Here is a 27,486-nt window from a genome sequence, read left to right on the forward strand (position 1 = left end):
GAATTTTAACAACAGAAGCAAAGAAGGAGCAAGGTTACATTAAAAATTCCCCTCCAGAAACAAAAGACCAAGTGATGGCAAAATATTTTCAATATTTAACTAAGACAATAAACTGCTGTTACCTAAATAAAATTAACCATGTTACACTTTATCACAGTTCCTAGTGAACACTTCCCAGATTAGCAACACTTACTAAGCAAATTGAAAAAAAAAAAAAAAGGTATAAAACCTAGGATTAACAGCTCAAGTTTATGAAGTTTATCAGATCTGAGAAAGTCATTTGATTCTGTATCAGAGACTAGGAACAATCACTAACACAGTACCAACCACAACAGTAGCTGTACAAATTCTGCGTGTAATATCCATAGCAGTGCCCAGATTTAAATGGCCAACGGTTCATTTTTAAGCATGCTCCTTTATACGTATGGTACATTCAAGACAGAAACGCACAAGATATTCTCTCTCGATCTCTGTGCTGCCCGCAACCACAGTACCCCCCTCCATCCTCCTTAAGCAGATCTGTCCCATTTCATCAACAGGCATTCATGCCTGTAAGCGATCTACCAGTAAAGAGGTAACCGAAGCATGGGGACACGCATGAAAACTCAGAAAGGGCATGAGGTGGGAAATCCACACACTTGCCATAGCCAGGTGCAACTTTCATTAGGTGCAATGAAGCAAAAGGAGAATCCTGGATTCTGAAATAACTATTTGTCTTGCAGAGGAAATGGTAATTTTAAGCATTAACTTCAAAAAGATGGCTCCATCATCTTAATTATGAAGTAACAATTCTAGTTATTGATGCAGGAGAGAAAACTTTCTGCAATCTATTATAAACTGCTAAGTCACAATAATTTATCTTAATTTTCAGAAGTTTTTTTTTTTTATTATTTATTTATACTGTGGTTTACCTTATTAACATTGAAAATCATTTTGGCACCATTCTGAATTCTGATACTTTGAATAGTATCCAAAAGCATGCCCTTCTCCTTACCATTGAAACGGGGGAGAGAAATAAACATTTGCAAAAGAAAATCGGGATAGAGCACCTTTTCTCTTCACCTTCATATTCTTGTACTCTTGAATAAATAATGCCACTTAAAACAAAAGAAAAATCTGTTCGATTCATCTTTATCAACTGCTAACACGTATTCTTCGCAGAGGGGGAAAGATACAAAATACCAGTCTTGCAAAATTTGGCAGATCAGTTGAAAAAGGAGGTTGTAACCCAGAAATTAAGTTAAAGGACAGCGTAACCAGTTGCTTCCTCATAGAGCAGTGAATTTAAACAACTCTCTCCCCCTACACAGTGCATACTTTAAAGCCTGCTGAACAAAAAATTCTTTCTAGGGAGGCAAATTCTTATTCATTCTGATCTTAATATTAGAAAAGCCAATCATTTCCAATACTTGGGAGGCAGGAACACTGGTACGTACTGAAGAGCTCCATCACAGCACTATCCCACTGCTTCGCAGAAGGTAGACCTAGGTTCTTACTTAAGTGATGGACAAACTTAAGTATTACAACCTTAAGCTGATTTTCACAAAAACTTCAAATTCTGACTTTTCACAAAAGACTGAAAAAGTCAAAAGGTTATGCTTCGTTTTTATAAACAGGTAAACTACACAACTAAGATAAATATTTTCAAGGTTATTTTTGTTTTCCTTTCAGTGGTAGCTTAACTGCAGCTCATGTTTAAAACTAGATTTTGACAAAACATTTTTGGAGGAGAATCTCTCCAAAATTCCTTTTTAAGAAACAAAATAAGATTTCCTGCTTTGTGATAATGGTGAATGTAGAAGCAGAATAAGACAAATGGTGTTCCAGACAAAGGGCCTCACTCAATTTCTATTTAGACATATTTGAACTGGAAAAGTTCTGCTAGGATAAATTTTTATTACAGTTTACAATTACATATTAAGCTTTTACAGGTTATAACAGACAATGTCTAAGTTAAATAATTTTAATCTTTCTGTGTCTAGGAACCAAGTGGGCTAAGAAGCAAAGTTTTACTTTAAATGCTCTCCAACAACAGTTCAGTTTTCCAACACATTTACTGTGCAGTATGGCTGACTAAGAACAAAATTGGTAGTAACTGTTGACTTAGTGGTAAATGAACACCAGTCAAACCGTATCTTTGATATATCTTTGATTACTGTGATCATTAAAAAGAGTATTTGTTACTCTTTATTGAGGTAAAATTCAGGTGTTAAAAAGAGAAACACATTGCATGAGTAAGACGTGTTCACTTGCAAGAAACAATCCAAGACATCAAAGGGATAATGAGAAACTAAACATCACCATTATACTGCTAAAGTAAAACATCCTGTATCTGTAAAAAAAAATCCTGTATCTGAAGTTGCAAGCATTTCAGTGAGATATGCTGTATTATTTCCACAAGTCCACTTGAAATGAACAGCAATTACTTTATTATTGTTTTACTCCTTCGCATTTTCTCGGGTCAATACATACTAGAAAAGGAAGAATCCACCTAGATTATTAAAGCTTATAGGTTATATAATCCTACAATTTAAAATGAAAGTTGGAAGTGTTTCATGTCAAAGTAAACAGGTATTACCTTTACGTGTCTTATCTGTTTGCTTACCTTTACTTGCACTCTCAACATGCTCCAATTCATCTGGGAATTTTAAAATGTCCCGATAATTCTCCTCACAAATCTCTACCAGAAAATGCAATAGAGTTGTTTTCTGATCTGATGACTTAGTATCTCTAATCTAGAAAAGTGAACAGAGGGGAAAAAGAGAGAAAAATCATTTTTTTTAAATGAAGCCTTTTTACATCTGCCAAACTCATTTTAATTGAGTTCATTAGCAAAAAGTTACGTACAACGGTTGGCTGCAAACGAAGTAAATTATTTCAAAATTCCCATTTCTACAATCCCTTGTAATTCTCAAGACTACAAAGGGAATCTATCCCTATACTGTATTTTTCATAAGAAATTACTCTGAGAATACTAAGATAAGAACACAGATGTGAATAAATAGAACAAAAAGAGCAAACTCCTCCTATGCCACCACTGCTAGGTTTGTGAAAGAACCCCTCTGAACTGCTGCATAGCTGGACAGTGTGCTAAATACAGAATTTGCTCTTTTATTCCAGTCAAGTTAAAGAAGCTTCTCATCATAAATCTGCAATTTTTATTGAAGAAAAAGCTGAAAAATAATGCTGGCTCTTAAACTGTAGTTTCCAGCCAGTTCAGGCTTTTGAAAAAATTCTATCCAAACACATGAATTAAATGCACCTTAATATTTCTGCAATACAAAACAACAGAAAAAGTAAATCTAATCCTAACTGCCAGTAAATGAAATTCATTAAGTCCACTTTTACTTAGGAAAAGCTATGCGAGAATTATGCACAGTGTGAAGAAATAGGCAATTACTTATTTTCACCATCCTCTCAATTGTACAGGCAATTTCTAGAATAAATTAGTGATCTTAAAGGTCGTATGACCCCCTGTTCTCCATTAAAGCTGTAGGCCATTAGAATTGGTTTACTGTTTTAAAAATCATTCTGAGATCATGAGATACAGGGCTAGCGACAAATTCCACAGTAAGCATATGTATCTGCGGCTAAATCCCACACTGCAGTGTGCTAGGGTATATGGAAAGGAACATGATGAATTTAAGAAAATTACAAAAAAGATTCAAATCCAAACTCCATTTTAATGGACATGTGTTCAAAGGCCACAGAGGCAGTTGATGCATATAAGAGTTTGAGATGACTACACTTCATTATAATAGATGAGAATTAGTACTACAGATATAGCTGTTAAGATTTTTAACCAAATTTTACTAACCCTTCATCTAGTACAGAGCTTATTCAAAAGCAAGCTACAACACACACTACAAATGAAATCAAGGATTTATTTAAGAATACATAAATATGTGTACAAAATCTCCTATTTGTTTTCTCATTCTGTAAATCACTAGAAGTTCTAATTCTATAATCCTCATGACAAGCTTGCATTGATGTTCAATTTAATACAGGCCTTTCAGCTTTAAGGATTACCCTGTTAAGAATAAATGAGTACAGTTCAAAACTAGGCTTTTAAAAATATAAGATATTTAGGCAATTAAGGATGCAATTTAATTCATACTGATTCAGTGATTAAGGACTAAACAATGCTCAGTAATGGTATGCAGTTAAAAGCTTTTGATGCTTTAATGTATTATCTACATGAAGTTATAGCAACTTGAAAAAATCCTAGCTTTACTGGCTAAGCATCTGCATGGTAAAAGGAAATTGCATTTCAATTTGTCTGCAAACAAGAACTGTGGGATTTATAATATCACAAAGATCAGAGAATACAATGTGGATAATAGAAAAAAAATATTTTGTCTTCCAGTTACAACAGAACTGTATTTTGTCACCAACAGTAACAAATGAATTAATACTAGCACCTGCTAAGCTATTTAAGATCTGTAGTGAACAGTCACTCAAATCTTGAACAACCTTATCATGTTTGCTTCTTTGGCCCTAACAAAGAAGTCATACCCATTAAATTCACTCATATTTGAGCTTCATGCATTAAGATACACAACGTGTAACATTAGCTCTTTGTTTGATTTTTAGAATTATGTCAACGCTTTAAAATACTATTTATAACAAGAAGATAAAGGAGATGGTAACTCTGAGTCTAGCTTAGCAGACATTAAACAAAAATGCAAACAAACAATTGGAATTAGAATGCTAACAACAACATGAACTATGTCATTATATTCTCTGTATTAACTTGCAGCTTTCCAGTATTTTTATCCTTCAGGCTAAGCTTTTTGCCTCTTCTATCATTTGAGTCTCTGGAGGAATTTAGATTTCACTTTATGGAAAAGACACTTTTGCATATTTAGAAAACAATAAATTTATCTTTTAAAATTTTGATTTTTTCCCCTTATATCCAGTCCAAACCTCCCTTGCTTCCATTTATGACTACTTTCTCGTATTCTTCTGCTATATACATTATTGATAAGATGGAGCTAGGCTCTTTGCTAAACTCTTAATTAGTGGAAGGCTACTACAATCCTCCCTGAAGCCTTCTCTTCTTCAGCCTGATCCCCATTGCATCAGCCTTGCTTCACATGGCAAGTGCTCCATCTCCTCGACCACCCTTTTGATCCTCCACTCAACTCACTCATCAACAAGAAAGATATCTTGTAGTGAAAACTGCACACAATATTCCAGATAAAAAAAAAAATTTTTTAAGACCAATGAAATAAAAAAAAAAATCATTCTGAATACTAAGTATGTAAACACTGATCTATAAATTCAACTTTATAAAGAAATATTAATCATGTACAAGGTTACTTCTCTAAATATGATCCTACAGCGTAAGTATGGGCATAAACTACTTCTAAAAATGTAAATTCTTGAAGTATATTATTATATTTATCTAATTCAAATTAGAATGGGTACGTTATATAGCAGTGAAAAATGAGGCCTTAAATGGAAACAGAAAATAACCTTTAAGATGAGCACAAATAAGCAACAAATGTAATAAATATCATACAACCATGTCACCCCATCATGACAAAGTTCTCTGCATTTCCATTAACAAATTTGTTCTGATTTTAGAAGTTCAAAGTGATAATTCACAACTAAAAAAAAATACAGGGCATAATTAAAATGTAGACCTATTAATGATACATTTTCATGTCTTCTATATTTTGGTCAAATCATCTTTTTCACGTTCAACAATCATTATTGTCCTTGTGGTCATTTTAATGTCATCTTACAGCAAATGCACACTGAATACAAATACAGTAGCATAGTAAACACTTCATTACAGAGAATGTTTAACTATTTTCTCTATTTGTAACATAGAAAGACAAGAAAACAAAAACCCCACTTCCAACAGAAATTACCAGTCTTAAAACCCCTCCAAAACAGAATACATTTTGTTTCTGAGGACAGGTCTGAATTGAATGATCAGAAACGAGTTTCTCAGTTATTTTAAGTGAAATTCAGCTGTAAGCACAAATACCTACACTGCAATAGTTATTCAGTTTAGTAAAGAACATTTTTTTGCAGAATTAGTCAAATCTACATTTACTGTATCAACCTCTGTTGGATTAGCATTGACAGCAGTTTATAATAATCTATCATCTGGAGTGCAAGAATTCCTTCTCAAATCCAGGCTATGGTAGAATATCACTCACGCATACTCATCATTCTCCTCTCTCAATGAATAACTATTTTCTACTTAAAACATTCATTTTCCTTTAGATTCAAAAACTATTGAAAAGCAAAAGCAGAATGGATTTATAAACTTTCAACTTGGCCTCTCTGTAAAACAACTATTCACAAGTAAAAACATTTCCCAGGTGATGGCTTTTAAGTTAGTGATATCTTTGTAGTGCACCCCTTGCTAAAAATGAAGAGGTAGTCAGTAAGTTCCACTGATGGAAGGGGTTTTTTCCCTACTTTGGGTAGGTTGTCATGAATGTACAATTACAGGAGTTTTAGAGCTTCATCTTACCTTGCAAAGAAAACTGATGTTAAAACCAAGAGATTGTGCATTTCTGGAGCCAGAGTTCATGTAGTTTCCAACCAACAGCACCAACTCTAAAAGCCTACTGAAGCCTTCACTTTTCTTCAGCTCTTCACAAGCTAGTGTAACTGCCATAATATCAGGTTTAATATTGTTTACATGCTCTTCAAACATGAGCCTGAAAAGAATCCCATTGAGACGTGACCGCAACATTTTCACTGAACTCATCTGCAAAATAAAAATAAATGAGAACATAATAAATAACAAAAGCAAGTTTATGAAATTTATGCAAAATAGCTGATAATGAAAAACACTATGTAGCCACATCAGAAAGTATACTTCCTATACATTTGTATTGACTGTATTGTGTGTCCAAGAATTTCTACCTGCGCACAGATTTTTCTCAAACCCACACTGACCAACTAGAAGCAGTTCATTGAAACAATATATTAAAAAGAACTTTTTTTTTTAAAGCAAATAACTTAATTCCAAACTCACTAACAATAAACATAGCACACTGCCAAAACACTTCTTCACAGCAAAGGAAATGTAAGCAACTTCCACCAGTTAACAACAACTGAAGAATAATTACCATACATGTTGTCACAGCTCAAAAGAAAAAAAAATGTCTCTGACATTTACTGATTTCCTAAAATTAAGTTTTTCAGTTTTTCTTCCTACAAAAACATAATCTCTTAAGTGTATGCTGATATCAGCACAAATAAAAACACATTTCAACTCTGATTAAGCTAAAGAATTATGCTTTTCAGACCCCCTCTTACTGAGCTGATGCACAGTATCCTAACTTGTGTTTGATCATTAGAGGAGCAACAGGGGAGAAAGTAGAGGGATAATGAATTCCTAGGGGTCAGGGATCTTCAGGAAAGATGTGAGAAAATTCGTGAGTTTGAGACATAGGAGGTCAAGCTTCGTTAGTTAGATGTTTGTATGAAGCCAGGTTACATCTACACCATTAGTCATGAAGCATTTTCTGCCTGATGTGACTTATATTCTTGTGAGTTACTGCAATAAATATTGATGACATTAGTGATACATCTAAGGTGCTTATTTTTGCAGTTTTCATTAAACTGTAACACTTTTTTTGTTCACTTATTATCTATATCCATAGCATCCTAAGTTGTACAAAAATAATAATACAAGCTCCACCAATATTTTGGAATGATAGTTATTGAAAAAACTCAAATGCATTTTAAGTACATTTGATCCCCAGATGTTTCAAGCTCACCTCCAAAAAAGAAAGCACCAAGCTGCATATCTCAAAGACCAATCAGATTCAAGGAGCAGATTAAAAGGGTTTTGGCACAAATTCATGGCAGCAAAACCTATATATACAAGGAAGTATGCCCCAGGATACTAAAGCAAGGATATACTTCAGGTTTACTCTTTCAGTTCTGATCACTAGACATTACATTGTGTGGGCAACACACTGCCTGCTTTTCAACCTGTTGCCTTTGCCCTTTAAATATACTACTTAAGCTACACCCCAAGATGCTATCACCTTTACATTTCAGATACCTTGCTAACTACAGTACGTAACTTCTTGACCTGATAAATAGATGGAAGATTATAAATCACACCTCTGCGAAATGGGAAACAATGTAGATATTGAAGAGTATCTTTGCTAGCGATTCATCAGCTTAAATGACCCAAGATCAATTTTGTTAGATTGTCTGCCAAAATATGTCCTTACAGTTATTATAATTCACAGAAGATATTTAAAAGCTTTAGAATATTAAAGCAGAAGTGCAACGATAATTTGACAGAACACTAATCGAAACATTTGTGAATAATAATCCTTTACAGCATATTAACCAATTCGGACTTTTCTCTTTTTTAAATGCTGTGAAGTGGCATGGAACACTGGTCACTGGTCATCATGCTTCAATATGCAAGGGATTTACTTGCATTGTAAGGTAGCTGTCTACAACAACAGCACTAAGTTTTAATTTCATTTTCTGATCTGCATAGTATTAAAAAACATCTTGACAATTTAGTGAGAGCTGCTTCAAGTGGGATTTCCTATAAAATTAAAAATACTTATGTATTTTATGTTCTTCATGCATCAGTGGATGATGACCATGAGTTGCATTTTCCACCCTGCAAGCTACTCCTCCTTATCTTCTTATGCATCTATACATACACTTTCAACAGCTGATTAAAACATTGAACTTCGAGGAATCTTATGAAAATAGGTAAGATGCAGTAATTACACTCATTAAGATTCATTAAGAAAAAAAATCAGGTTCCTTATAGCTCTACAAAATTGGTGTCAAAGTCATATAAGATATCACACCTATTCAAGTGGATACAAGTAACAGGAAGTATCATGCAGGACATGAGGGGTTTTTTTGTTTGTTTTGTTTTTGAAAAAAAGAAAAGCACCTGTCCAACAAATGTTATGGGCACTGGAGCTAATATGATCGTTTCCTATGCATCTGCATTTGTCTGAACTGTCTACTTGAGTTCTTGGGAAACACGGCAAAAAAAAACATGATTAAATTAGCCTTGTTTCCTATGGAAAAAAGTTGCAATAGCTGTAACACAAACTTTGTGAACTCACTCAGACAACTTACTTAGCCTCTTAACTGTAATACATTAACCAGTTGCTTTCCTTTATTTTCAATGTTCTACAAAGATTAATTCTGCAGTAGTACTAGAAATTACAGTAGTAAAAAACAAATGGCTATATTTAATTAAAAAGATCCAATGACTAAAATAACACAGTTCAGCTTGTACAATTCTTCTTGATTGCTCTACCTTCCAGCAAGGACTCTTTCAGAGAGCCAGAGCTGGTTACCCACCAGACAGGGTCACAGAATCTCCAAAAGAACACCTACTTTTCCAGGACACAAAAGAGACAAGTTATCTTTCAGCCAGTTCCAGTTACTTTGGTTTTTTTTTGTTTTGTTTTTGTATAGAAGACAGTAACTAAAACTTACATCACATAACTGTGGGATGATCTTTTAGAAGCAGTAACACTATCCCTAACCCCACTTCAAATTTCATGGTTGGCAGTAAAGAAACATGGGTGAAGTTTGGGGAGTTTAAATACCATGAACTCTGTGTAAGATGATATTTTTCTAGGCCTTCATTGAGAAGAAACGGTAAGTATTTGCACTTTATAGCAACCTATGGGAGTTATACTTTCATAATACTTATACTGCTCAACCAGCAATCAAATTAAGTGCCATTATTTAAGATGCAGCTGCTTCTATCATAAAAAGTTAACCATTTAAAATACATATTGTATTGTATTGTATTAAATACCAGAAAATTCTGCACAGCTTATTTAATGTTACAGAACTGATTCAGTTAATCTATTTTCTTCACTCTGCTTCAACATCAGCAACACAATCATTTTTACAGGAGATTTTTGAGCTGCCTTTTTTAAATCCAGGACATAATTTCAAGAACTGCTCCAATAATTAATTTGAGTACATAATTGATCTTAATATTTCAAGTAAATGAAAATGTGATGCACTAATTTTCATTCACATATCAGACAAATATTAAAGCTAATTGGTCTCTTACAGTAAGCAACCCATTCAACAATGGCTTTTCTACACAAATTTTAAACATCTTATTCTGACCTTTATTAAACTTGACAGGCATACTGATTATCCAATTAAAATCTGTTAATTAACATACCTAAATTTGCATACAAATAAGTGTACACCTTTTAATGTTCCCTAATAAAGCCTGTTAGTTAGCTTTATTTCTTAGCATACTCTTCTTCACATCACGGTTAAGATTATCATTAATGCAAGACCCTAATTCAACGCACAATGAAGAAACACCTCCTTATTTGACTGCAATCAAGTTCAGCTGTATTTCTTCCACTTTAATGGAATAATGGATGGTTGAATTAAATCATAAATAAAACCAGCATTTTAACAGTACTATTGTAGCCATATAACTCTAAAAATAAGACTGTAGTGTCTATAAGGAAAATAATTTTTAATTGAATTAGATTATGAAGTTGAATAAACAAACCAGCTTCAGGACACTTAATCTCTTCATCAGGTAAACACCACAGTTTGGACATGTTTGATTATGCACATTTCTCTAGTTAATGGTGTATTAACTACTTTTGAATTCTTTCTCAACTTCTGTGTTCAATCATTCCCCAAAATAATGAAGTAGCAAAAACAGCGATCACAAATGTATTACATGATACTTACTATCTAAAAATAAGGATTTATAAAAATTATATGACTTTTTCAAAACATTTGAGTGAAAAAAGGATCATTTAGTTACAATTCAGTACTAATTACAAGTCAGAAACACAAGATTGCAAAAGACATGACAGGCTCCCCAGTGATTTTCATTTATCATTTTAAGTTCTTCATTCTGAACTTTCTGCTGCCCATTCTGATGTATCCCTAAAACATGACTCAGGGCAGTACACTGACATCTGCAGCTTGCTCCTAACTTATGGCACAGCCCTACTGTCACAGCTTTGCTCAGCAGAATGGTAATTCACTATTACCCAACAGAGAACAGTGAGGATGCAGATAAACAGCACACTGATTCAGAAATCTCTTTATATAAAACCTACAGAAAAATATAGCAAAACTGAGTTGGTGAAAAAGGCTGAGGTAAAAAAGACAAAGTAGATATTATGTTTATAATAGGAAGTGTGTGGCAAAAGAACAGGTCTAGCTTGGAGAAGAGGCAAGGTACAAAAGATCAGGGTGGAGTAGATGGGAATTTACAGCAGTCAAGAGGAGGAATGTCTATAGAATGCCTTAAATCAAAGTCAATAAGCCTAACTTTCGGAACTACTATGCTAACATCATTTTAAATAGCTAACTGAATGCACTTGATAGACATTTTAGTAACCATAATTTGTCTTTAATGTTCCTATCTGGTTTGCTTTCATCCCATGTTTTTCTTTGGACAAGTTTCAAACACCCTCCTTGCACAAAATTTAAACAATTTCACACTTCAATTGGCATTATTTCTGTGAGAGAGGAATAATGAAATATTTATTTGATATATCAGTTGCTTCCTGCTATCCTTTTGCTGTCTTTTCAAAAGTAGAGAGGAAGTAGAGATAGAACTCAATTCCTCTGGTATTCCTTCCTTCCAAGAGAGCAGGAGCCCTCAGGGCTGGCAGTACCACTGCCATTTCATCACTGTTTTAGTCACTTTCTGTCATGTGACAAAGGGGGGGGGACAAAATATTCCTCCAGTGCTTTTAGATAGTTACATATCACACCTCAAACCTCCTCATCATTGCTCTAAAACAATGCATTTTGGAAACTTTATGCCATTTATTAAAAAATAAAGAGACTAAAAGTTCTTTAGAAAAGTGACTGGCCTTTCATTTCCCTAACTCCTCTACAAAAATTTCATTAGATCAAGTTATGTTCCCTGAATCCAAACAAAAGTCAGTGCAAACGCACTTCTGAAGACAAATTATGCTCAAAACAGAGCTTTTTAATATAAAATTGGTTTTGCTCTTTCAAGAGGCCACTACTTCTGTCCATAATACATTTTACTGTACATCACACCGTAAGAATCTAACAAAAGCAAACCTATCTGCTATGGAGTTACAAATATATTCTAACCAATTTACAGAGGTGATCATAAGCCCTATGATCTTAGATTGACATACTGAAGTGAAAACTGGAATTGATTTGCCTAAAGAGTAATCAAGTTTTTGAAAGATCAAAAGCAGAAGAGGGGGAAAAAAAAAAAAAAAAAAAGTATTCCTAGTCCTAGTTTAGTACTCTGTATCCATAGCAGTACAGTCAACTACTAGCATGTGTTAGGGCAATTAACGCAAAATGGATAATCTCATTCAGAGACTGGATCTAGAATCATAGAATGGCAAGGTTGGAAGGGACCTCTGGAGATCATCTAGTCCAATCCTCAGCTTGGCCCATATGCGGATTGAACCCGCAACCTTGACATTAGCAGCACCATGTTCTAACCAACTGAGCGAGTCACTGTAATAATTGTACAAAGTAGAGGTATCTAATTGTAACAGCTCTACTTTAGGAATAAAAATCTATGTATTGAACATAAGTAAAAGCAACAGAAAACAATCTTAAATCTAAATTCTGACACAAATGCATGCATCTTCCAGAGCAGTTTCTCATTAAAAATATGTATATATACATACACATATGAATTTAAAAGTTCTAGCTTTTGGCAAAATATAAAATGAAGGATAACAACTATATTAACTCCTTCAGTCATCTGCAGTTTTCCATATGGTAGTATAAGTTCATCAAAGTTGTCAGTGCCAGAGTAAATGCATTGGTTATGAACTCTTAGAAATACTTCTTCTTTGTTAGTTGTAAAGAACACTCCAGGTTTAATCAACATACATGATCTGCATAGAATATATACAAGGCAGTCAGACAAAACACTTGGGCTGGCACAGAAATGCCTGTTTGGTCTTAATCGCATGCCATTATTCCTTTCAGAAAAATACATGGTAAATGTATTCATAGCAATTTTTAGATTGTTATTGAGCAATAAAAGATAACGAACTGTAGAACTTGTAATAACTATTTCCAATATTTTACAAAATAATTTAAAATTTTTCTTCCCAATCTACAAGTTCCCAGTTAACTACTGCACTAATACTTACGACAATTCCAAATTGTTCCGGCTCGCAAAGATCACTATATTCATCCTTTAACTGGGCTAAGGCATTGAGCTCTTTTTGCTCAGGAAGATTCTTTACTAGGCTCTAGGAAAAAGAAAAAAAAAAAAAAGAAACTTATTTCATTTAGGTATTTCCAACATTATATAAACATCAAATCAAATCAGTAATTACTTAATACAGACATCAGCACCTCTGTTATAGGCTCTAATTTGAGGGATGACAGACTTATGCACAGCTCTTAGACACTGTCAAACACTGAAGAATTATTTGCTATCTACAATCTTTTTTGCCCTCATAACTGCATCTTGCTCATTATGCATTAATCAAGGAACAAATGATTTGTGCGAAGCAAGACATGAAAAGGAAAAATAAAGCTTATGATTTTATTCACAATAGCAGTGTGAAAGTTTTCACATGAAATCACTTTAAACGAGAGATAAATGCCATCTCAAACTTGTACAGAATCTTGGATGGTAAATGTTACACTCACCACTTTTGATAATGCAACTCAGCAGGAAGTAAAACTTGCTCAAAATCTTATCTAATGCACTCCAAAAGTTTTGCAACATTATGATTTAACTTTCATAAAGTTATACCTAAAGTATAAAACTACTCTTACTAAAACAGAGTATTCTGACTTCAAAGGCTATTCAACAGAATGTTCAATATTCAATAGAATATTCAATATATTTAAGTTTTGAGATATTTAAACTTGTTCTTAGTTGAAAGAATATTTTAAGGGAAAATAAAGTTATATATTTATATTTAAATAAAGGTATATATTTACATTCAAGCAAGTAAACAAAAGCAAATAGTCCTTTTTCATTCACCAAGGTTCATGAATCTTAAGATCAAAGAATGACACTAAAGCAAATTTAAGAAGTGTTAGGCTGGTAAAATTATACCAGAGCTGATATTAAGGTCTGCAGCAGCACAAGGACCTTGAATGACGTCTCAGTAGTGAAGGAAGCTTAAAAGTCTTCTGCAGCTCTGTATTGTCCCCACAGATCAGAATGAATTCTCAACATGCAGACAGATACCTACTCCAGATATCGTAACCTTGATACAATTTGGACATAATCTTTATGCAACTACTAAGTTCCAAAATTACAATCTAGATGATCAAAGTAAAAGTAGACATATTCCAAACAAATGCTGGTTATGCTTACAGGCAAGCATTCTGTAATATATATTAACCACAAAATTATTGGATAATAATTCTTCTTTCTTAATGCCTGAGGCCCCTGCCAGCCCCTCCTTAAAGAAGCCCAACCACCAGCAGTGTAGCTAATGAAAGCTCTCATAAACTGTCTACAACCAATACCTCCTTCTGATAGGATGTTACTGGTTGATGAATTAACAAAAAAAAAAAAACAAAAAAAAAAACCCACTCTGCTAGTATTCTCTACCATGCCAACATATTCTCCACTATGCCAATTTACAATCTTTACAATTATACTTTGATTTATTAACGACACCACTAACCGTTGAAGACGTGCAAAATGCACATTCATGACTGGTTGAATACAGTCCCAATTTCTCCACATCACAATTCACACTTTAAAAACTAAGGTTCTTAGGGACGACTAGCAAGTTTAACCATCAAAATCCAAAAAGATTACTGTAAAAAAATACTATTGAATTTAAATGCTAATAATAAAGCATACGTCGTTGTTTCCCTATTGTTATCAATATGCCACTCCATCTAAAGTCTGGGAAGTAGCAACCAGCTGAAAGTCCATCGTCACAATGCCCTGAATTCAGCTAAACATGGTGTTTGAAAAGGAGATGCTTATAAGAACTTATTCTCAATTCTCTTTAAGAGAATATTTTGTCCCAGAATATATTTCTCAAGGAAAAAAAATACAATGGCTTACAGTCTACCATGTACTCAATCTGATTAACAATCTAATTAATTTCAGTATGTATTACAAGATAAATTTGAACAACAGCAAGAAACAAAGGCTTCAGAAGCCTAATTGAAAGAGACAGCATTTCTCAACACGTTCAGTTATGCTATACTCATTTAGCTTTCACCACTACTTAGACACTTAAGAGAGACTTAGAGACGTACTTAGGGACTTAGTGATACTTAGAGAGAACAAGGCAGTTCCTGCACATGCATTTTTATAAACTTCAAGTTCTGCTAAGTATGAAAGTAAGCAAGGTTTGCTCTGCAGAAGCTCTCCGACTAGTAATACTGAAAAATGTTAAACTGGTAAATTAGGTAGTACCTCACACATAGTTGGAAGACTAGAATAAAATACACTAGAAGAGACTGAAGATTAAGTAGATGATACGGCCCATTTGTGCCAATATATTCTTAAGAGCTTTTTTAAAAACATGGAAGGAAATTCTTACATTATATCAGCTAAATCTACCTGCTATTAGAGGTCACACTATTCCTTTCAGAAATAGGCTAACCTCCAAATAATAACTTATTTCCTGCTTCAACTCTCTCCACTGGAATGCCAAACCAAAGCCTTGCTCTTTCGAGGATTACGAACAGTTGTGTTTCTAGAATGGATATGAATTTATCACGAAGGCATCCATGCATTCTGTTAACATTGCCTTTTACTTAAGCAATTTCATTTTCCTCTCCGATGCTTATCTACCTCTCTCTTCTCCCAGCACAGTTATAATATAGTTATATCCCCTCTCAGCTATTTATATTGCTAACCTAATCAAGCCAATCTTTTCTAGCTTCCTTTTTAAACTATGTTTCTCCATCCCTCAATCAGCTTAAGTAGTTTTTAAGTTCACCTTCTACATTTTTAATTCATTTTTGAGAAATGTAAGACATGATCTAAAATGCTCTGCATAAATGTGTTATTCAAAAATATAATAATTATCCTCTCTCCTGGAAATACTTCACCTGATACACCTTAGAATCACATTTATTTAAAAAAAAAAAAAAACACACAGCTGCATCACAGTAGTAGTTATACTCATCCTGTTGGAGATGGACTCACTCCTCAATGATTTCTGATTGATAAGCAACTGTTACAGCATTAGTTCCCAGTATTTCACAACTGTATTTCAAGATCATGACCTTGTATTTTGGCCTAATATATTACATGTTATTTCTATTAATCTAGACCTCAAGATGACTCCATACTTGCTGTAATCAAGGTAACTACACTATTGTTAAGCTATTCTGCATTTCTGAGGAATGTGAGGATTTTTTCTTCCTGTTGATACTTGATTTGACTAATCCTATAGGCTTCTTGATCTAATTATCCAATATCCCTGACCATAACTGTAAAATCAAACTTCCTACTTCTTTCTAAATAAAGAATAAACTTCTTTCTTTCCTATACTGTGCAGAAGCTTTTTATAAGAAAAATGGATTCTCTGATGCTAGGTAATACTTTCATCATTGTAAATACTTATTAGAAGTACTTAGTATGTAACTTTAGAGCCCATACTCATAAAAACAATGTATTTTGCGCTGACATAGCCTGCAGCAGGACACCATACTGAAATATATCAAATAAGGACAGATTGGAAATAAACTATAATAAATGAGGAACTTTCAAAATATTACAAGCAAGAAAAAAAATCATAATATCAAGTATTACTCCAAATTAAACAGGGATGAGATTTTTGATACTCCATTTATATTTTCAAACACATTAAATTAGTTAGCAGAAGTTTCAGAATATGCCACCACAAAAAAAGTACCCTATATATACTGCTGTAAGCCCAGTACTGAGGTTTATGAGAAAATGATAGCCCTTCCTTAAAAGCCTCAAGTCAACAAAGCTCCAGAGAGGTAGAAGGGCTTTGTTGGTACGAGAAAAACTGCAAAGGAAGCACAAGTGCATTTAATTTGATAAACCTAATTCAATTCACATTGTGTATTGCGCAACATAGTAGAACCAATTTTATTATTTATGTTTGAAGAAGCTATGAATTGCATAACCGAAATGTGAAAAGACCAGGAAACTCAGTTCTGCTTGTTTTTCCTGGAATAAAAAATTGCCTAGACCAAGAAAACAGGAAGGAATTCACATAGAAAGCTGGAGGAGTAGGGAGAGTGGGAAGAATATCAGTGGGGGACATGGCACGTACACACAGGGGACAGGGAAGGGCAAATAGTGGTCTGCTACCTTAGTTAAAAAAGCATTAGTTAGTGGAAACAAGATGAATTGGCAGTCATAATACCATGAATCTGTGTATGATATTAAAAGAAACCAATCCAACACCAATATTGTGGTGCCAGCTATACTACCATGCTAATTCCATACACACTTTTTGTCTTGGCTGCATGTCTGAGCTGCTCTGCCTCACTGCCCAGAGATCATTAGGGGCTGCGTACAAACTCACTCTGCTTTTGCTGTGTGGATATCAGAGAGACAACTGTACTCTATATTTTCTTCTCTTTGGCTAACACATTTTGACCTCAAAAACATGATGAAAGTAGCTCAGAAGCAGGCATGAATTGCTAATGTTTCTGTTGAGTTGTAGAAATATCCTGAAACATTCAAGTAGTTTCATCTATCACTACAGCTGAGGTGGTTCAATGAAAAGTCTGGTAAAACTTCATTATCTATCACTGTAAACTGGCAAAAATGTTTGGCTAGCTTAAACTCAAAAACTAGAATTATCAGAAGTTTCCTTTTGAAAGGGAAACTTCAAAAAGTAACAAACTCTGCAATGAAACAGCTTTTGTTAACCGTCTCTTCTAAAGACAGAGTTTTACTGCTATATATCATCATATGCAACAGCAGAGGTGAAATAAACAAAACAGTAAATACTCTACACTATTTTACTCTTGAACTCTCGTTCCTTCACAGAATTTTTACAAGGCAAACAAACTATGAACAAAACCAGTGACATTTTCACATACCTGAATCAAGGATTCACTCAGCTTCTCTTCATCAACCTCTAAAATTATACTTTTTATTTCTTCGTAAGGCATACGAAAAGATCCTAAAAATATCGCTAAAATGCAAGAATACATAGTAAGAATGAAAAATGTCAAAAAGATACATATAAGAACACAAACTTCATTTCTACTAGCCTGTTCTTGATTCAAATTAAGATGATGAACAATTAAAAGTTTATTAAAATAAACTAGACGAAGTGCACTATTTCAGTCCAAATTCTAATGAAAACATGTAAGGAGTAAATCTATGACAGCAGTATTAACGGTTCAGGGAACCTCAGTTGCTCCCTAACAGTTTCACTCATCTGTATCAATAAAGTCCTATTTTTACAAACAGCAAAATATGTACATTATTACTTAAAAACTAGATTTATGCCATCATTAGAAGAATTCAGCTATTATTCTTGCTTTCATAACCACATACATACGTATGAACTGAATCTGCAATTGCTTGAATGATATTTACATGGCATTCTAGGCAAATTCCATGTCAAAAGGCTAATGAAGATTTGGGTAAAGACAAAACAGTATCCTAAGTCCCCTCCCATTTCTGAGGGTAACTAAGCTTATTCAGTAACAAACATACTATACACTCTTAAAAGATGAAACTATCAAAGTAATTTGATCTTAGGCTGTTACAACTTCTCAGTAGAGCCCAATTCAGTATACCACATAGCATCCATAACAGATAGATTAGCATACCATTTTCATGAGCTGCTGTACATTCAGCCCAACTACTATGACTGATTTTCCTGCATCCATATTTTCAACACTTGGTTTGAAATTTTATATCATTTGTGTCACAGCACATTTTCAGCTATGGAAAATGTGCTCACAGACATGGTAATAAACAATGCACAGATTTGGTTTTACACTTCATTTGCCATGGATGTAGACAGACTAGTGGCATTTCATGGTATTTCCAATTCAAATAAAAGAATCAGCTGCTGTCAGTGATTGATTTGCCTACATAATTAAAGAGAGAACAATCAAATTTAAAATAATAGACAAAGCTATTTTCTTCAACATTATAGTCACAAAACATAATGGAGGAAATGCTAAACAGAACTCATTAGAGCTCTTCCCATCCTGTAACATTCACATGTGATAATTACATCACATGCATAAAACCACACAATTTAATACCATTGAATACTACAGCTTTCCTTATAATTTATGGTAATAGCATTTGCACCTAACTTCTATTTTATATTATTTTTCTCATTAGAAGTCAATCTCTCATCACTAATCAATCTCCTCAGTCTCTCTAAATCTAAAATCATGCCATCTCTGCTTGGCCAAGAAATTAGAATTTTTTGTGTTATATTTTTAAACAGTTTCCATAAGTTGCATAATGAATTCAAATCATATATATACAGATCTTTTTTGACCTAGCAAGACTCAAGTTCACTTTAGCCAGTTTATTTTAGAAAATGATTCTTCCTCCCCACCCCCTCCTTCTGGGAAGGAGGAACCTATGAGGAACGGCTGCGAGAGCTGGGCCTCTTCAGCCTGGGGAAGAGAAGACTGAGGGGGGATCTGATCAATGTGTACAAGTACCTGAAGGGAGGGTGTCAAGGGGACGGGGACAAACTCTTTTCAGTTGTCCCATGTGACAGGACAAGAGGCAACGGGCAGAAACTGAAGCACAGGAAGTTCTGCCTGACCGTGAGGGGGAATTTCTTCCCTGTGAGAGTGACGGAGCACTGGACCAGGTTGCCCAGAGAGGTTGTGGAGTCTCCTTCTCTGGAGATCTTCAAGGCCTGCCTGGATGCAACCCTGTCTAACATGCCCTAGGTGACCCTGCTGAGCAGGGAGGCTGGACTAGATGATCTCCAGAGGTCCCTTCCAATCTTACCGATCCTATGATTCTATGATGAGGCATATACTTCCAAGCATCTACCCTTATTTTCACTGAACAATTAGACACAATAGAAATTTCAGAGTTTTCTCAACTAAAAGTAGCTCTTGTAGCCTGAATATAATAAATAAGGCTTCTGGATACTGACATGAAAAAGGCATTTCACTGCTTTCATACTTCATGAAGATTTGGAGGCAGCTTTTAGTTTTCAAATTTTCACTTTTTTTTTTTTTTTTTTTTTTACTATTTCCTGTTCCCCAAATCAAGCATTATGACAGTAGATTTACCCTTCTCCTTTATATAATTCGCAAATCCTTAAGTAAAAATTGAAATACTATTTCTTGTCCAAGAGCTTAGTAGAAGCTACTGCAACTCCTGTTTCTACCCAACTTCATCTGTTCATTCAATTATTTAAGTGGTGTTTCATTATTTCTCTCCAAAATAATCTTGTTACCAAAAATAAATGCATCTTAAATAATTAAAAATGCATGAATCCAAATGCATCTGAAATAACTGGATTAGTGGTTGATGGGAAAAACTACGACAGTATAGGATTTATTAAGGAATCTATCTTAATGACACAACAGCAACCTCCAAGAACCTGCTCGTCAGGAGCCAAAGACTCTATTAAGACATTCCCCTAAGCAGGGGAGATGGATTATATCAGAACAACATTTACTCTTGAATTAAAAATCTCTTCAGTGATTTTTCAAGTATATGCTGTAAGCCTACTTTGGCATAAAGAGGCTGCATTTTTGACAGTAATTCTTCCTAAGTACTAACACTCAAATCCTCACAAGGCTACCAAGCGCTCTCAGGATGCATAATACTCATGCTGCCCTCCCACAATGTGAAACTTCAAGAATTACACCAAATTTTCTGTACAGAAAAGTGGAAACATTTGGCCAGAATTTAGCAACACTGTGACAAAAAACACATGGCTGACCTGGAAAGTCAACAGCCTATACCTGATTAACTGCATTTTTTTTTTCCTTAGAAAGTGGGGTGGGAAGTAGTTTCACAAGTCAGCAAAGAGGAAAGAAAAGATTTAAGGAAGAATAGTTTTGTGTAGGTGTTTACCTTATAAATACATTTTACAGTACTTACATAAGTTTTGTGCAGTCTTTCCATCCAAGATTCTTAATTCTTTAATCCTCTTCTTTGGTTGAACTGTTTTCTTTTCTTCTGTTTCTTCTACTGCCCTTTTAGCTGTGAAGTATGCATTTATTAAAATCTGAGTCGTTATTACAATTTTTAAATTTAAACACATTAACAGCATCTTAGCCAGGAAGTCAAAATAACACATCTACAAGAATCAGTTCAAGGCAAGATAAATCCATCTCCTGAAAGTACTTTAAAATACTCAAAGAAACAAATAAAGCGACTTAATTATATTAGAAGAAATAGGAAATAAAAGTCATAAAACAACAACAATTTTCCCAAGCACCACCAAACATGTTTATGTATTTTTAGCCCACAAGATATTTTTAATTTAACTCCACTCTATCCCAAGCACCTTCAAAAACACACTCCACAGTGATTTAGTGTCAGTTCAAAGCATATGAGTGCCTTCTGCTGAAATACTAATATTAAAGTTTAAAATTTTAAAGTTTTTGATCCAAAACTGATAAATCTTCTGAGATTTTATCATATTACACAAAGGTAGAATTCTTATAAACATATAACTTACTTTTAGTAATTATTTATGCTGTTGCTAATAAACAAAACTAAAAAAAGCTGTATATTTAAATTGATAATTTCTCAAGTAACAAGGTCCACCAGCCTTATATTTAACACTTGAAACTATTTAAAGTAACGCAGTATTTAAATATTTAAAATATTTGTTGATTTCCTGCATAATTAACTTAATTTTCATAAAATTTTCTTAAATCCTTACTAATGGCTTTACATAACAGACACTTAAGTATTATAAAACACGTATGGTACTGAAGTAACAGAAACATTATGTGCTTAACATTAATGAAGCTTTTCAATGACTTAAAATGTTCAGCAAATTAATTAAAGTAAAATTCATGAAACTATGAACAGATCAGCTACGCCCCTCTCCTCAGAGCTTTTTTCTTCTTTTTCTCTGAACTAATTTCTTCAGCATGGATTGCTTTTTCTTTACACACATCTTCTAGGAAAAGATGGTTATTTCTAGCATGAAGAAAAACTCCAAAATCTCAGCTTAAACCTCTTCCCCTCCCCACCCCCCAAAAAACATGAAAGAAACAGAAGTTTTTTCTCCCTGTATACATTACACTAGGGAAACACCTGGCATAAGATAGTTCTGCTGGGTTTATTCTTCTTGAATAATTGGTTTACTTTGGGTATTTTCATGCCAGCATATATTAAGCTAGTCCAAGGTATTTCCATTATCTCCAGTTACCCTTGAAAGCCCCAAAGCAAAAAAGCCAGGCAAAAAACCACAATTCAACAATGATGCAAAGCTTGCTCTTCTCCTGCCCTTTTTACTGCAAGCTCAGGAAGAATGACCAGCTTGCTTTATATTTAAAACAGTGTGGAGCTACACATGAGCTTTACAGCAATCTCATACACACAGATAATTCTTTAGTTCCCATTAGCAAAAACCCTTTAACTGCAATGAGCTACAGTTTAAAATCCAAAAGTAACACTCCATGAAATCATCACCAAGCCCCTTTCACAAACCATTTTCAAACAAAAACTAAGAAATTAAGAGAACCTTACCAGAAACAAAATAGAAACCAGAAATAAGTTAACTACTGTCCCATGACAACGCAATAAACCTTAAGAGGTGTACTATATGAGCAGAAGTTTCACAAAACTGTTCAAAAGCCTAAATTTGGGTCTGTTGAGACAGATGTGAGAAATGGTTCAATAAGATGATTGACCTATTCCAAACTCCTCCTGTTTAAGAATGAAGCCTTCAGGAACTCCATATACGATTGGGTCCTCAAAGAACTATGGTAAACACCACACATGCTAACAAGCCACTCGAGGAGTAGGATACTTCCCATGTTAGTTGTGAACATGGAAAACACGCCTGTTCTACAGCTAAGACAAGAACACATGAAATCAGCATTAATATTTTCAGTCCCGCAGCTTGCAAAACTTCAACAGAGGTAATAAAAATTTATCAAGCAATAAAGCAAAAATCCAATGGAAATGTTAACTAGGGATTGCTTAGCAGAAGACTGAGGAATTTTATAATTCTCGGCATTTCCAAGTGGTACACCACAGCTCAATGTCAGAACTCAATTCATTACAGCTTTACCTACACAGTAAGGTAAATGAGTAAGGACTCATCTAGTCCCATGACAATCTCCAACACTGTGAAAAAATCAACTCCACAGAAAAACAAGCTCCAAGAGGTCTCCAGGATAAACCTAGATCTACAGTGAAAAAAACAGTGTACTAGTTCACAAGCTACAGTAAAAAAATTTAACAATGACTAAAAAAGGCAAGTCTCTCATATGAGGTTGATTGGCAACAAAGTCAATTTATTTTTTAAGAGAGATAATCTTAAGTAAATGAGTAAGTAAATTACTGCTAAGCAAATGAGCACCCTTGATATATATTTTATATACAAATACGTATTTAATATATATAAATATTTTAAGGTACCTTTTGACAAAGTGAATGCTAGGTAAGATTAATCAAAACTCTTCTTCCCCTATGCTTTATTTAGTAATAATTGTGACCTCTAAAAGACTAACACACACAAAAAACATTGCAGAGCGACTGACAGCTCTCAACATTCCTGTAATAGATGAAACAGTTCTCAGCAACAGGATACGTGAAGAGAAGCCGACAGACACTGATCTGAGGACTCCTTTTACCAAATGTCATCCTTCACAGAGGTAAATTTATTTACAATGCTATTTTGTGCACATTTGACCAGCCACAAGTGTGTGAAATACCTTTGTGAGCAAGAGTTCAATGGCAAAGGTGCTGTATGAGCACAACTCAAAACACATACTCAGCTACTACAGTATCAAAAAAGGAAAAGTGTTTCAGGATTTTTTTTTTTTTTGTTGTTTTTAAACAATGTTTTAGTCAAACAAGATTGGACAAACTGAAATTTACAATTGTACCTTTGCCCATACAGTGCAAACAACTAGGTTTTTCCATTACTGTCCCTCAACTGTTTCCAGACTGCACTCATTTTAGTATTGTAAAAGTAATAACCACAGAAAATCAGATGTTCAAGTCTTTTATAATACAGTATGGCTACTCTAACCTGCTTAAGCCTGAAGAGCTGTAACATAACCACTCATAAAACATCCATTTTATAAAAGTTTCATTTTGGGGTTAGACTAAGACTTCTCCACTAGATGTTCTTTTCAAAGGTTCTGATCTATTCAAACATAGATTTTTAAGACCTTAAGTTACCTTTATGCCAATTCACAAAAGACATCTGGAGAAATGCTGAACCGAGACACTCGTGACTGCATCGAAGTCATAATCCAGCATCAGCACCTGCCCTATTTACCAGTCACAGGCAGAAACAGACATTAAACTGCTAGAAATCCTATGACATTGTTTGACCCATGTTTGACAGTTCCTTAAGCATCTTCAGAATATTATCAAAAGCTATGCCCTTCCCTCTTCTGTTACTAACACATTCTCCCCTAATTATTTAGGCCACTTCAGCAGTGTTTTAACCATAACAGATTATAGAGTTCTTAAAGCATCTATATTATTCATGCAAAATTTTGCAGTTTAGTGCAGCGATTTTTCATCATTATAGCACTTGGTTAAGGTCACTGCCTTATCTATTCATCCAATAGCTGCTTGTTTTCAAGCTGACAATCTTGCAGTCATTACCAAAGGCTAAAGTAGTCATACGCGGGTTTCCATAACAAAGGTGGTCATCCTTTAGAAAACAAAGAATAGCAAAGGGGATGTTTCCTTCAACAGCTGACTAAGCAACAGGGTCCTGAAAGAAACAGGACAGTTATCCAAGGTAACATCTTACTCTTACCCTTTGTCCCCTCATTAAGCAAGAAAATCCTCAACATAAAACCACTCTTCAGAAATTCAAAAAGGCTGCAATTGAAGTTTTATTAACCAGGGTTCATTTTGCACCCAGCTCCCTACAAAGCTGATCTCACCTCTGAGTATCGCTGCTTAGGTTTACCTCTCCGATTTGAAACGTGGCTTTTTGCCACCTGTATATCATGCTTGATCCAACAGCCTTTCAAATTCATCACTTACTCCTTTCCCTTCCCAGAACATAAGCACAAATCAAGCTCTGTCAGTCCTCCCCTGCCTTACTGACATTGCAATGGGAGCAGAATCCTCCATCAGGTGAGTAAGGTTGTCCAGGTGACGTAGCAAATCAATCTGGCAACAGTGATGAACACCACCTTCCAGAGTTGTCATTCAGAGAGTCCAAAAAAAAAAAAAAAAAAAGCTGCTTTCCACATTCATACCCCCACAACAGGGCTGCCAAGCTGTCCTCTCTCCTTTCCGGCCACCATGCCTGTGGTAACTGACCGCATTAAAGCATTATTCTTTTCGCTGATACAAAGTATGTTTAAATCCCCTATCCTACATCTGTTTTTCTTGTTGAAGTTTTATATAAATCTTTTCTCTTAAAAAAGAATGGTATCCTTCATTGTTTAAAAGCAGTTCTCCCTCCTCCAGGTAGGAAGAGGGAGGAAGCCTTTTAAAAAACAAATTATCACTCATCAAAACAACAAAACACTTACTAATAAACCACTATCTCACACTAGTTACAAGTCCAAAATGTTTTGGTTTTACTTTTCTTTACTGCCTACCTCCAGCAGACAAGAGAAGGAAAGGGAAAAAAAGAGACATGAGGAAGCCAAAGGGGGAAAAGTAACTTGAGAACACGCAGGGGCCTCTTTAAAGACAATATAATATGGATGTAAATTCCATGTTAAATAACCAACGTTCTATTTTTTTTTTTAGAACTGAATACTGTTTTGTTAGCAACAACATATTTGTTTATCAAAGATGAAGGAAAAAAGGTGATGCAACATGATGTAAGGAATTGGTTTCTACTCCAGTCTTACATTATGCAATGAATGTGCAGCTTAAATGTGTACCTTTACTGATACCTGTGAATTAATATGTCCCACAGAAAGGACACTGTTTGAAATATTTACTGTCTAAAGAAAAAAACCTAACATTATTCAGAGTTACAGAAGTATTAAACAAGACTAATGACCATCATGGCAAAGAAAGTGCACAAACGTGTTGAAATATTTTAGAGACTTAATTTAGAAAAAAGTCTACCACCAGTACTTGGAACCTTTGTACCAAAAGAACTGTTAGCACACATGGATTTTGAAAATCAACAGCTGCAAAATAACTAATAAAATTGTACACCTGTTCATTAGTTCAGTTACCAAATGGCATTAAAAATCAGCACAATAAGATTTTTAGAAATGCATAAAATCGTATTTAACACTATTGGAGCTGTTAAATGTTTTGGCTCAGAGTAAGATGCTTTAGTTAATATTAACAGCCTCCCTTCCTTGTTTTTAAACCTAGGCAGTCTTAGTGCTAAATAATTTTAATAAAGTATGAAGAGTAACAACTTAGAGTTATGAATATGATAAATATCCAAACAAAAGGGAGGGAAAAAAAGGCCTAAATAGAGTTACCATACTATTTATCCTTTCCTTGCTATGTAGTATCTTCCCATTGTTTTTTCTTTTAAAATATTCTTCGCTTTTTTGTTATGGAAATATATACCCTCTTGTTTTGAAGGAAACCAGTACTTATATTTTGCTAAAAACAAGCTACACGTACATTATTTGCTAGAGCTAGACAAAACAGAGATTTAGGTGAACTTTAGTCCATCTGAACCTGAGCCTTAATCTCCAATTTTTAACAAGTCTGTACCCACAGTGAACAAAAGCCCTTGTATTGTTACAGGAAATGAACGAGTAATTTCAGCTTATTTCCATCTGGCAGGTGGATTACCAATTGCATTCGCTGGTATTTTGCGGTAAAAAACATTATATAAAAAAAATTAACTGATTTCTTATTTCCTTAAGTTTACCTTGAAAGAAGATCCATGGATAAAGAGCTGCCAATCTAGGAGATTTTTTTTTTTTTTTTTTTTTTAAACACATAGATCAGTTTTAGGGAATATAAAAATACATATACAGGAGTACTCTTGAACACCTGAAACTAATAATTAAATAGAAGTGATCACTCCTGGGGCAGGGGGAAGCTGATATAAGTCAGTGAATAAGTAGGAATGAGTAGCAACATGTTAGTAAATAACGAGCTACAAATGCCAAGTAAAAGGGAACCTAACATGTTCATAAAGAGATAAGAAAGTAAGATATTTTGTAGCTTAAAAATTCAGCAATACTGCTGCATAATGAAACTCCTTAAACATGGCTAAGTTGATTACATTGAGAAGCTACTGATAGTTCTATTTTTCCAGCAGTGTTAGCAAGAACATATTATTTTTACAGGTACCCAAGTTCAAAAAAGGAAAAAAGCAGGGGAAAGATAAATATAACAGTCTCAAACATGCCCTTGTCTTTCCCCACTGATTCAGTAATGCTGTCTTTCCATTCATCTAACTACATAATTTTCAGTCTCACATGGAATAG

At 34.3% G+C, this 27,486-nt stretch overlaps 1 protein-coding gene across 1 annotated transcript in view; it reads right to left on the bottom strand.

Annotated features, from left to right (window-relative positions):
• Positions 1 to 27,486, bottom strand: part of DIAPH2 (diaphanous related formin 2) — a 252,358-nt gene that overhangs the window by 143,625 nt on the left and 81,247 nt on the right. Inside the window, exons 19-23 of the mRNA XM_062584399.1 lie at positions 21,008 to 21,109; positions 18,001 to 18,095; positions 13,131 to 13,232; positions 6,494 to 6,733; positions 2,606 to 2,735 (exon numbers count right to left, since the gene is read on the bottom strand). Of these exons, the coding sequence (XP_062440383.1) occupies positions 2,606 to 2,735; positions 6,494 to 6,733; positions 13,131 to 13,232; positions 18,001 to 18,095; positions 21,008 to 21,109 (669 nt within the window). The remainder of the gene's footprint in view (positions 1 to 2,605; positions 2,736 to 6,493; positions 6,734 to 13,130; positions 13,233 to 18,000; positions 18,096 to 21,007; positions 21,110 to 27,486) is intronic.

This window comes from Rhea pennata, chromosome 11 (assembly GCF_028389875.1).
Source record: "Rhea pennata isolate bPtePen1 chromosome 11, bPtePen1.pri, whole genome shotgun sequence".
In the NCBI taxonomy this organism is placed as follows: domain Eukaryota; kingdom Metazoa; phylum Chordata; class Aves; order Rheiformes; family Rheidae; genus Rhea; species Rhea pennata.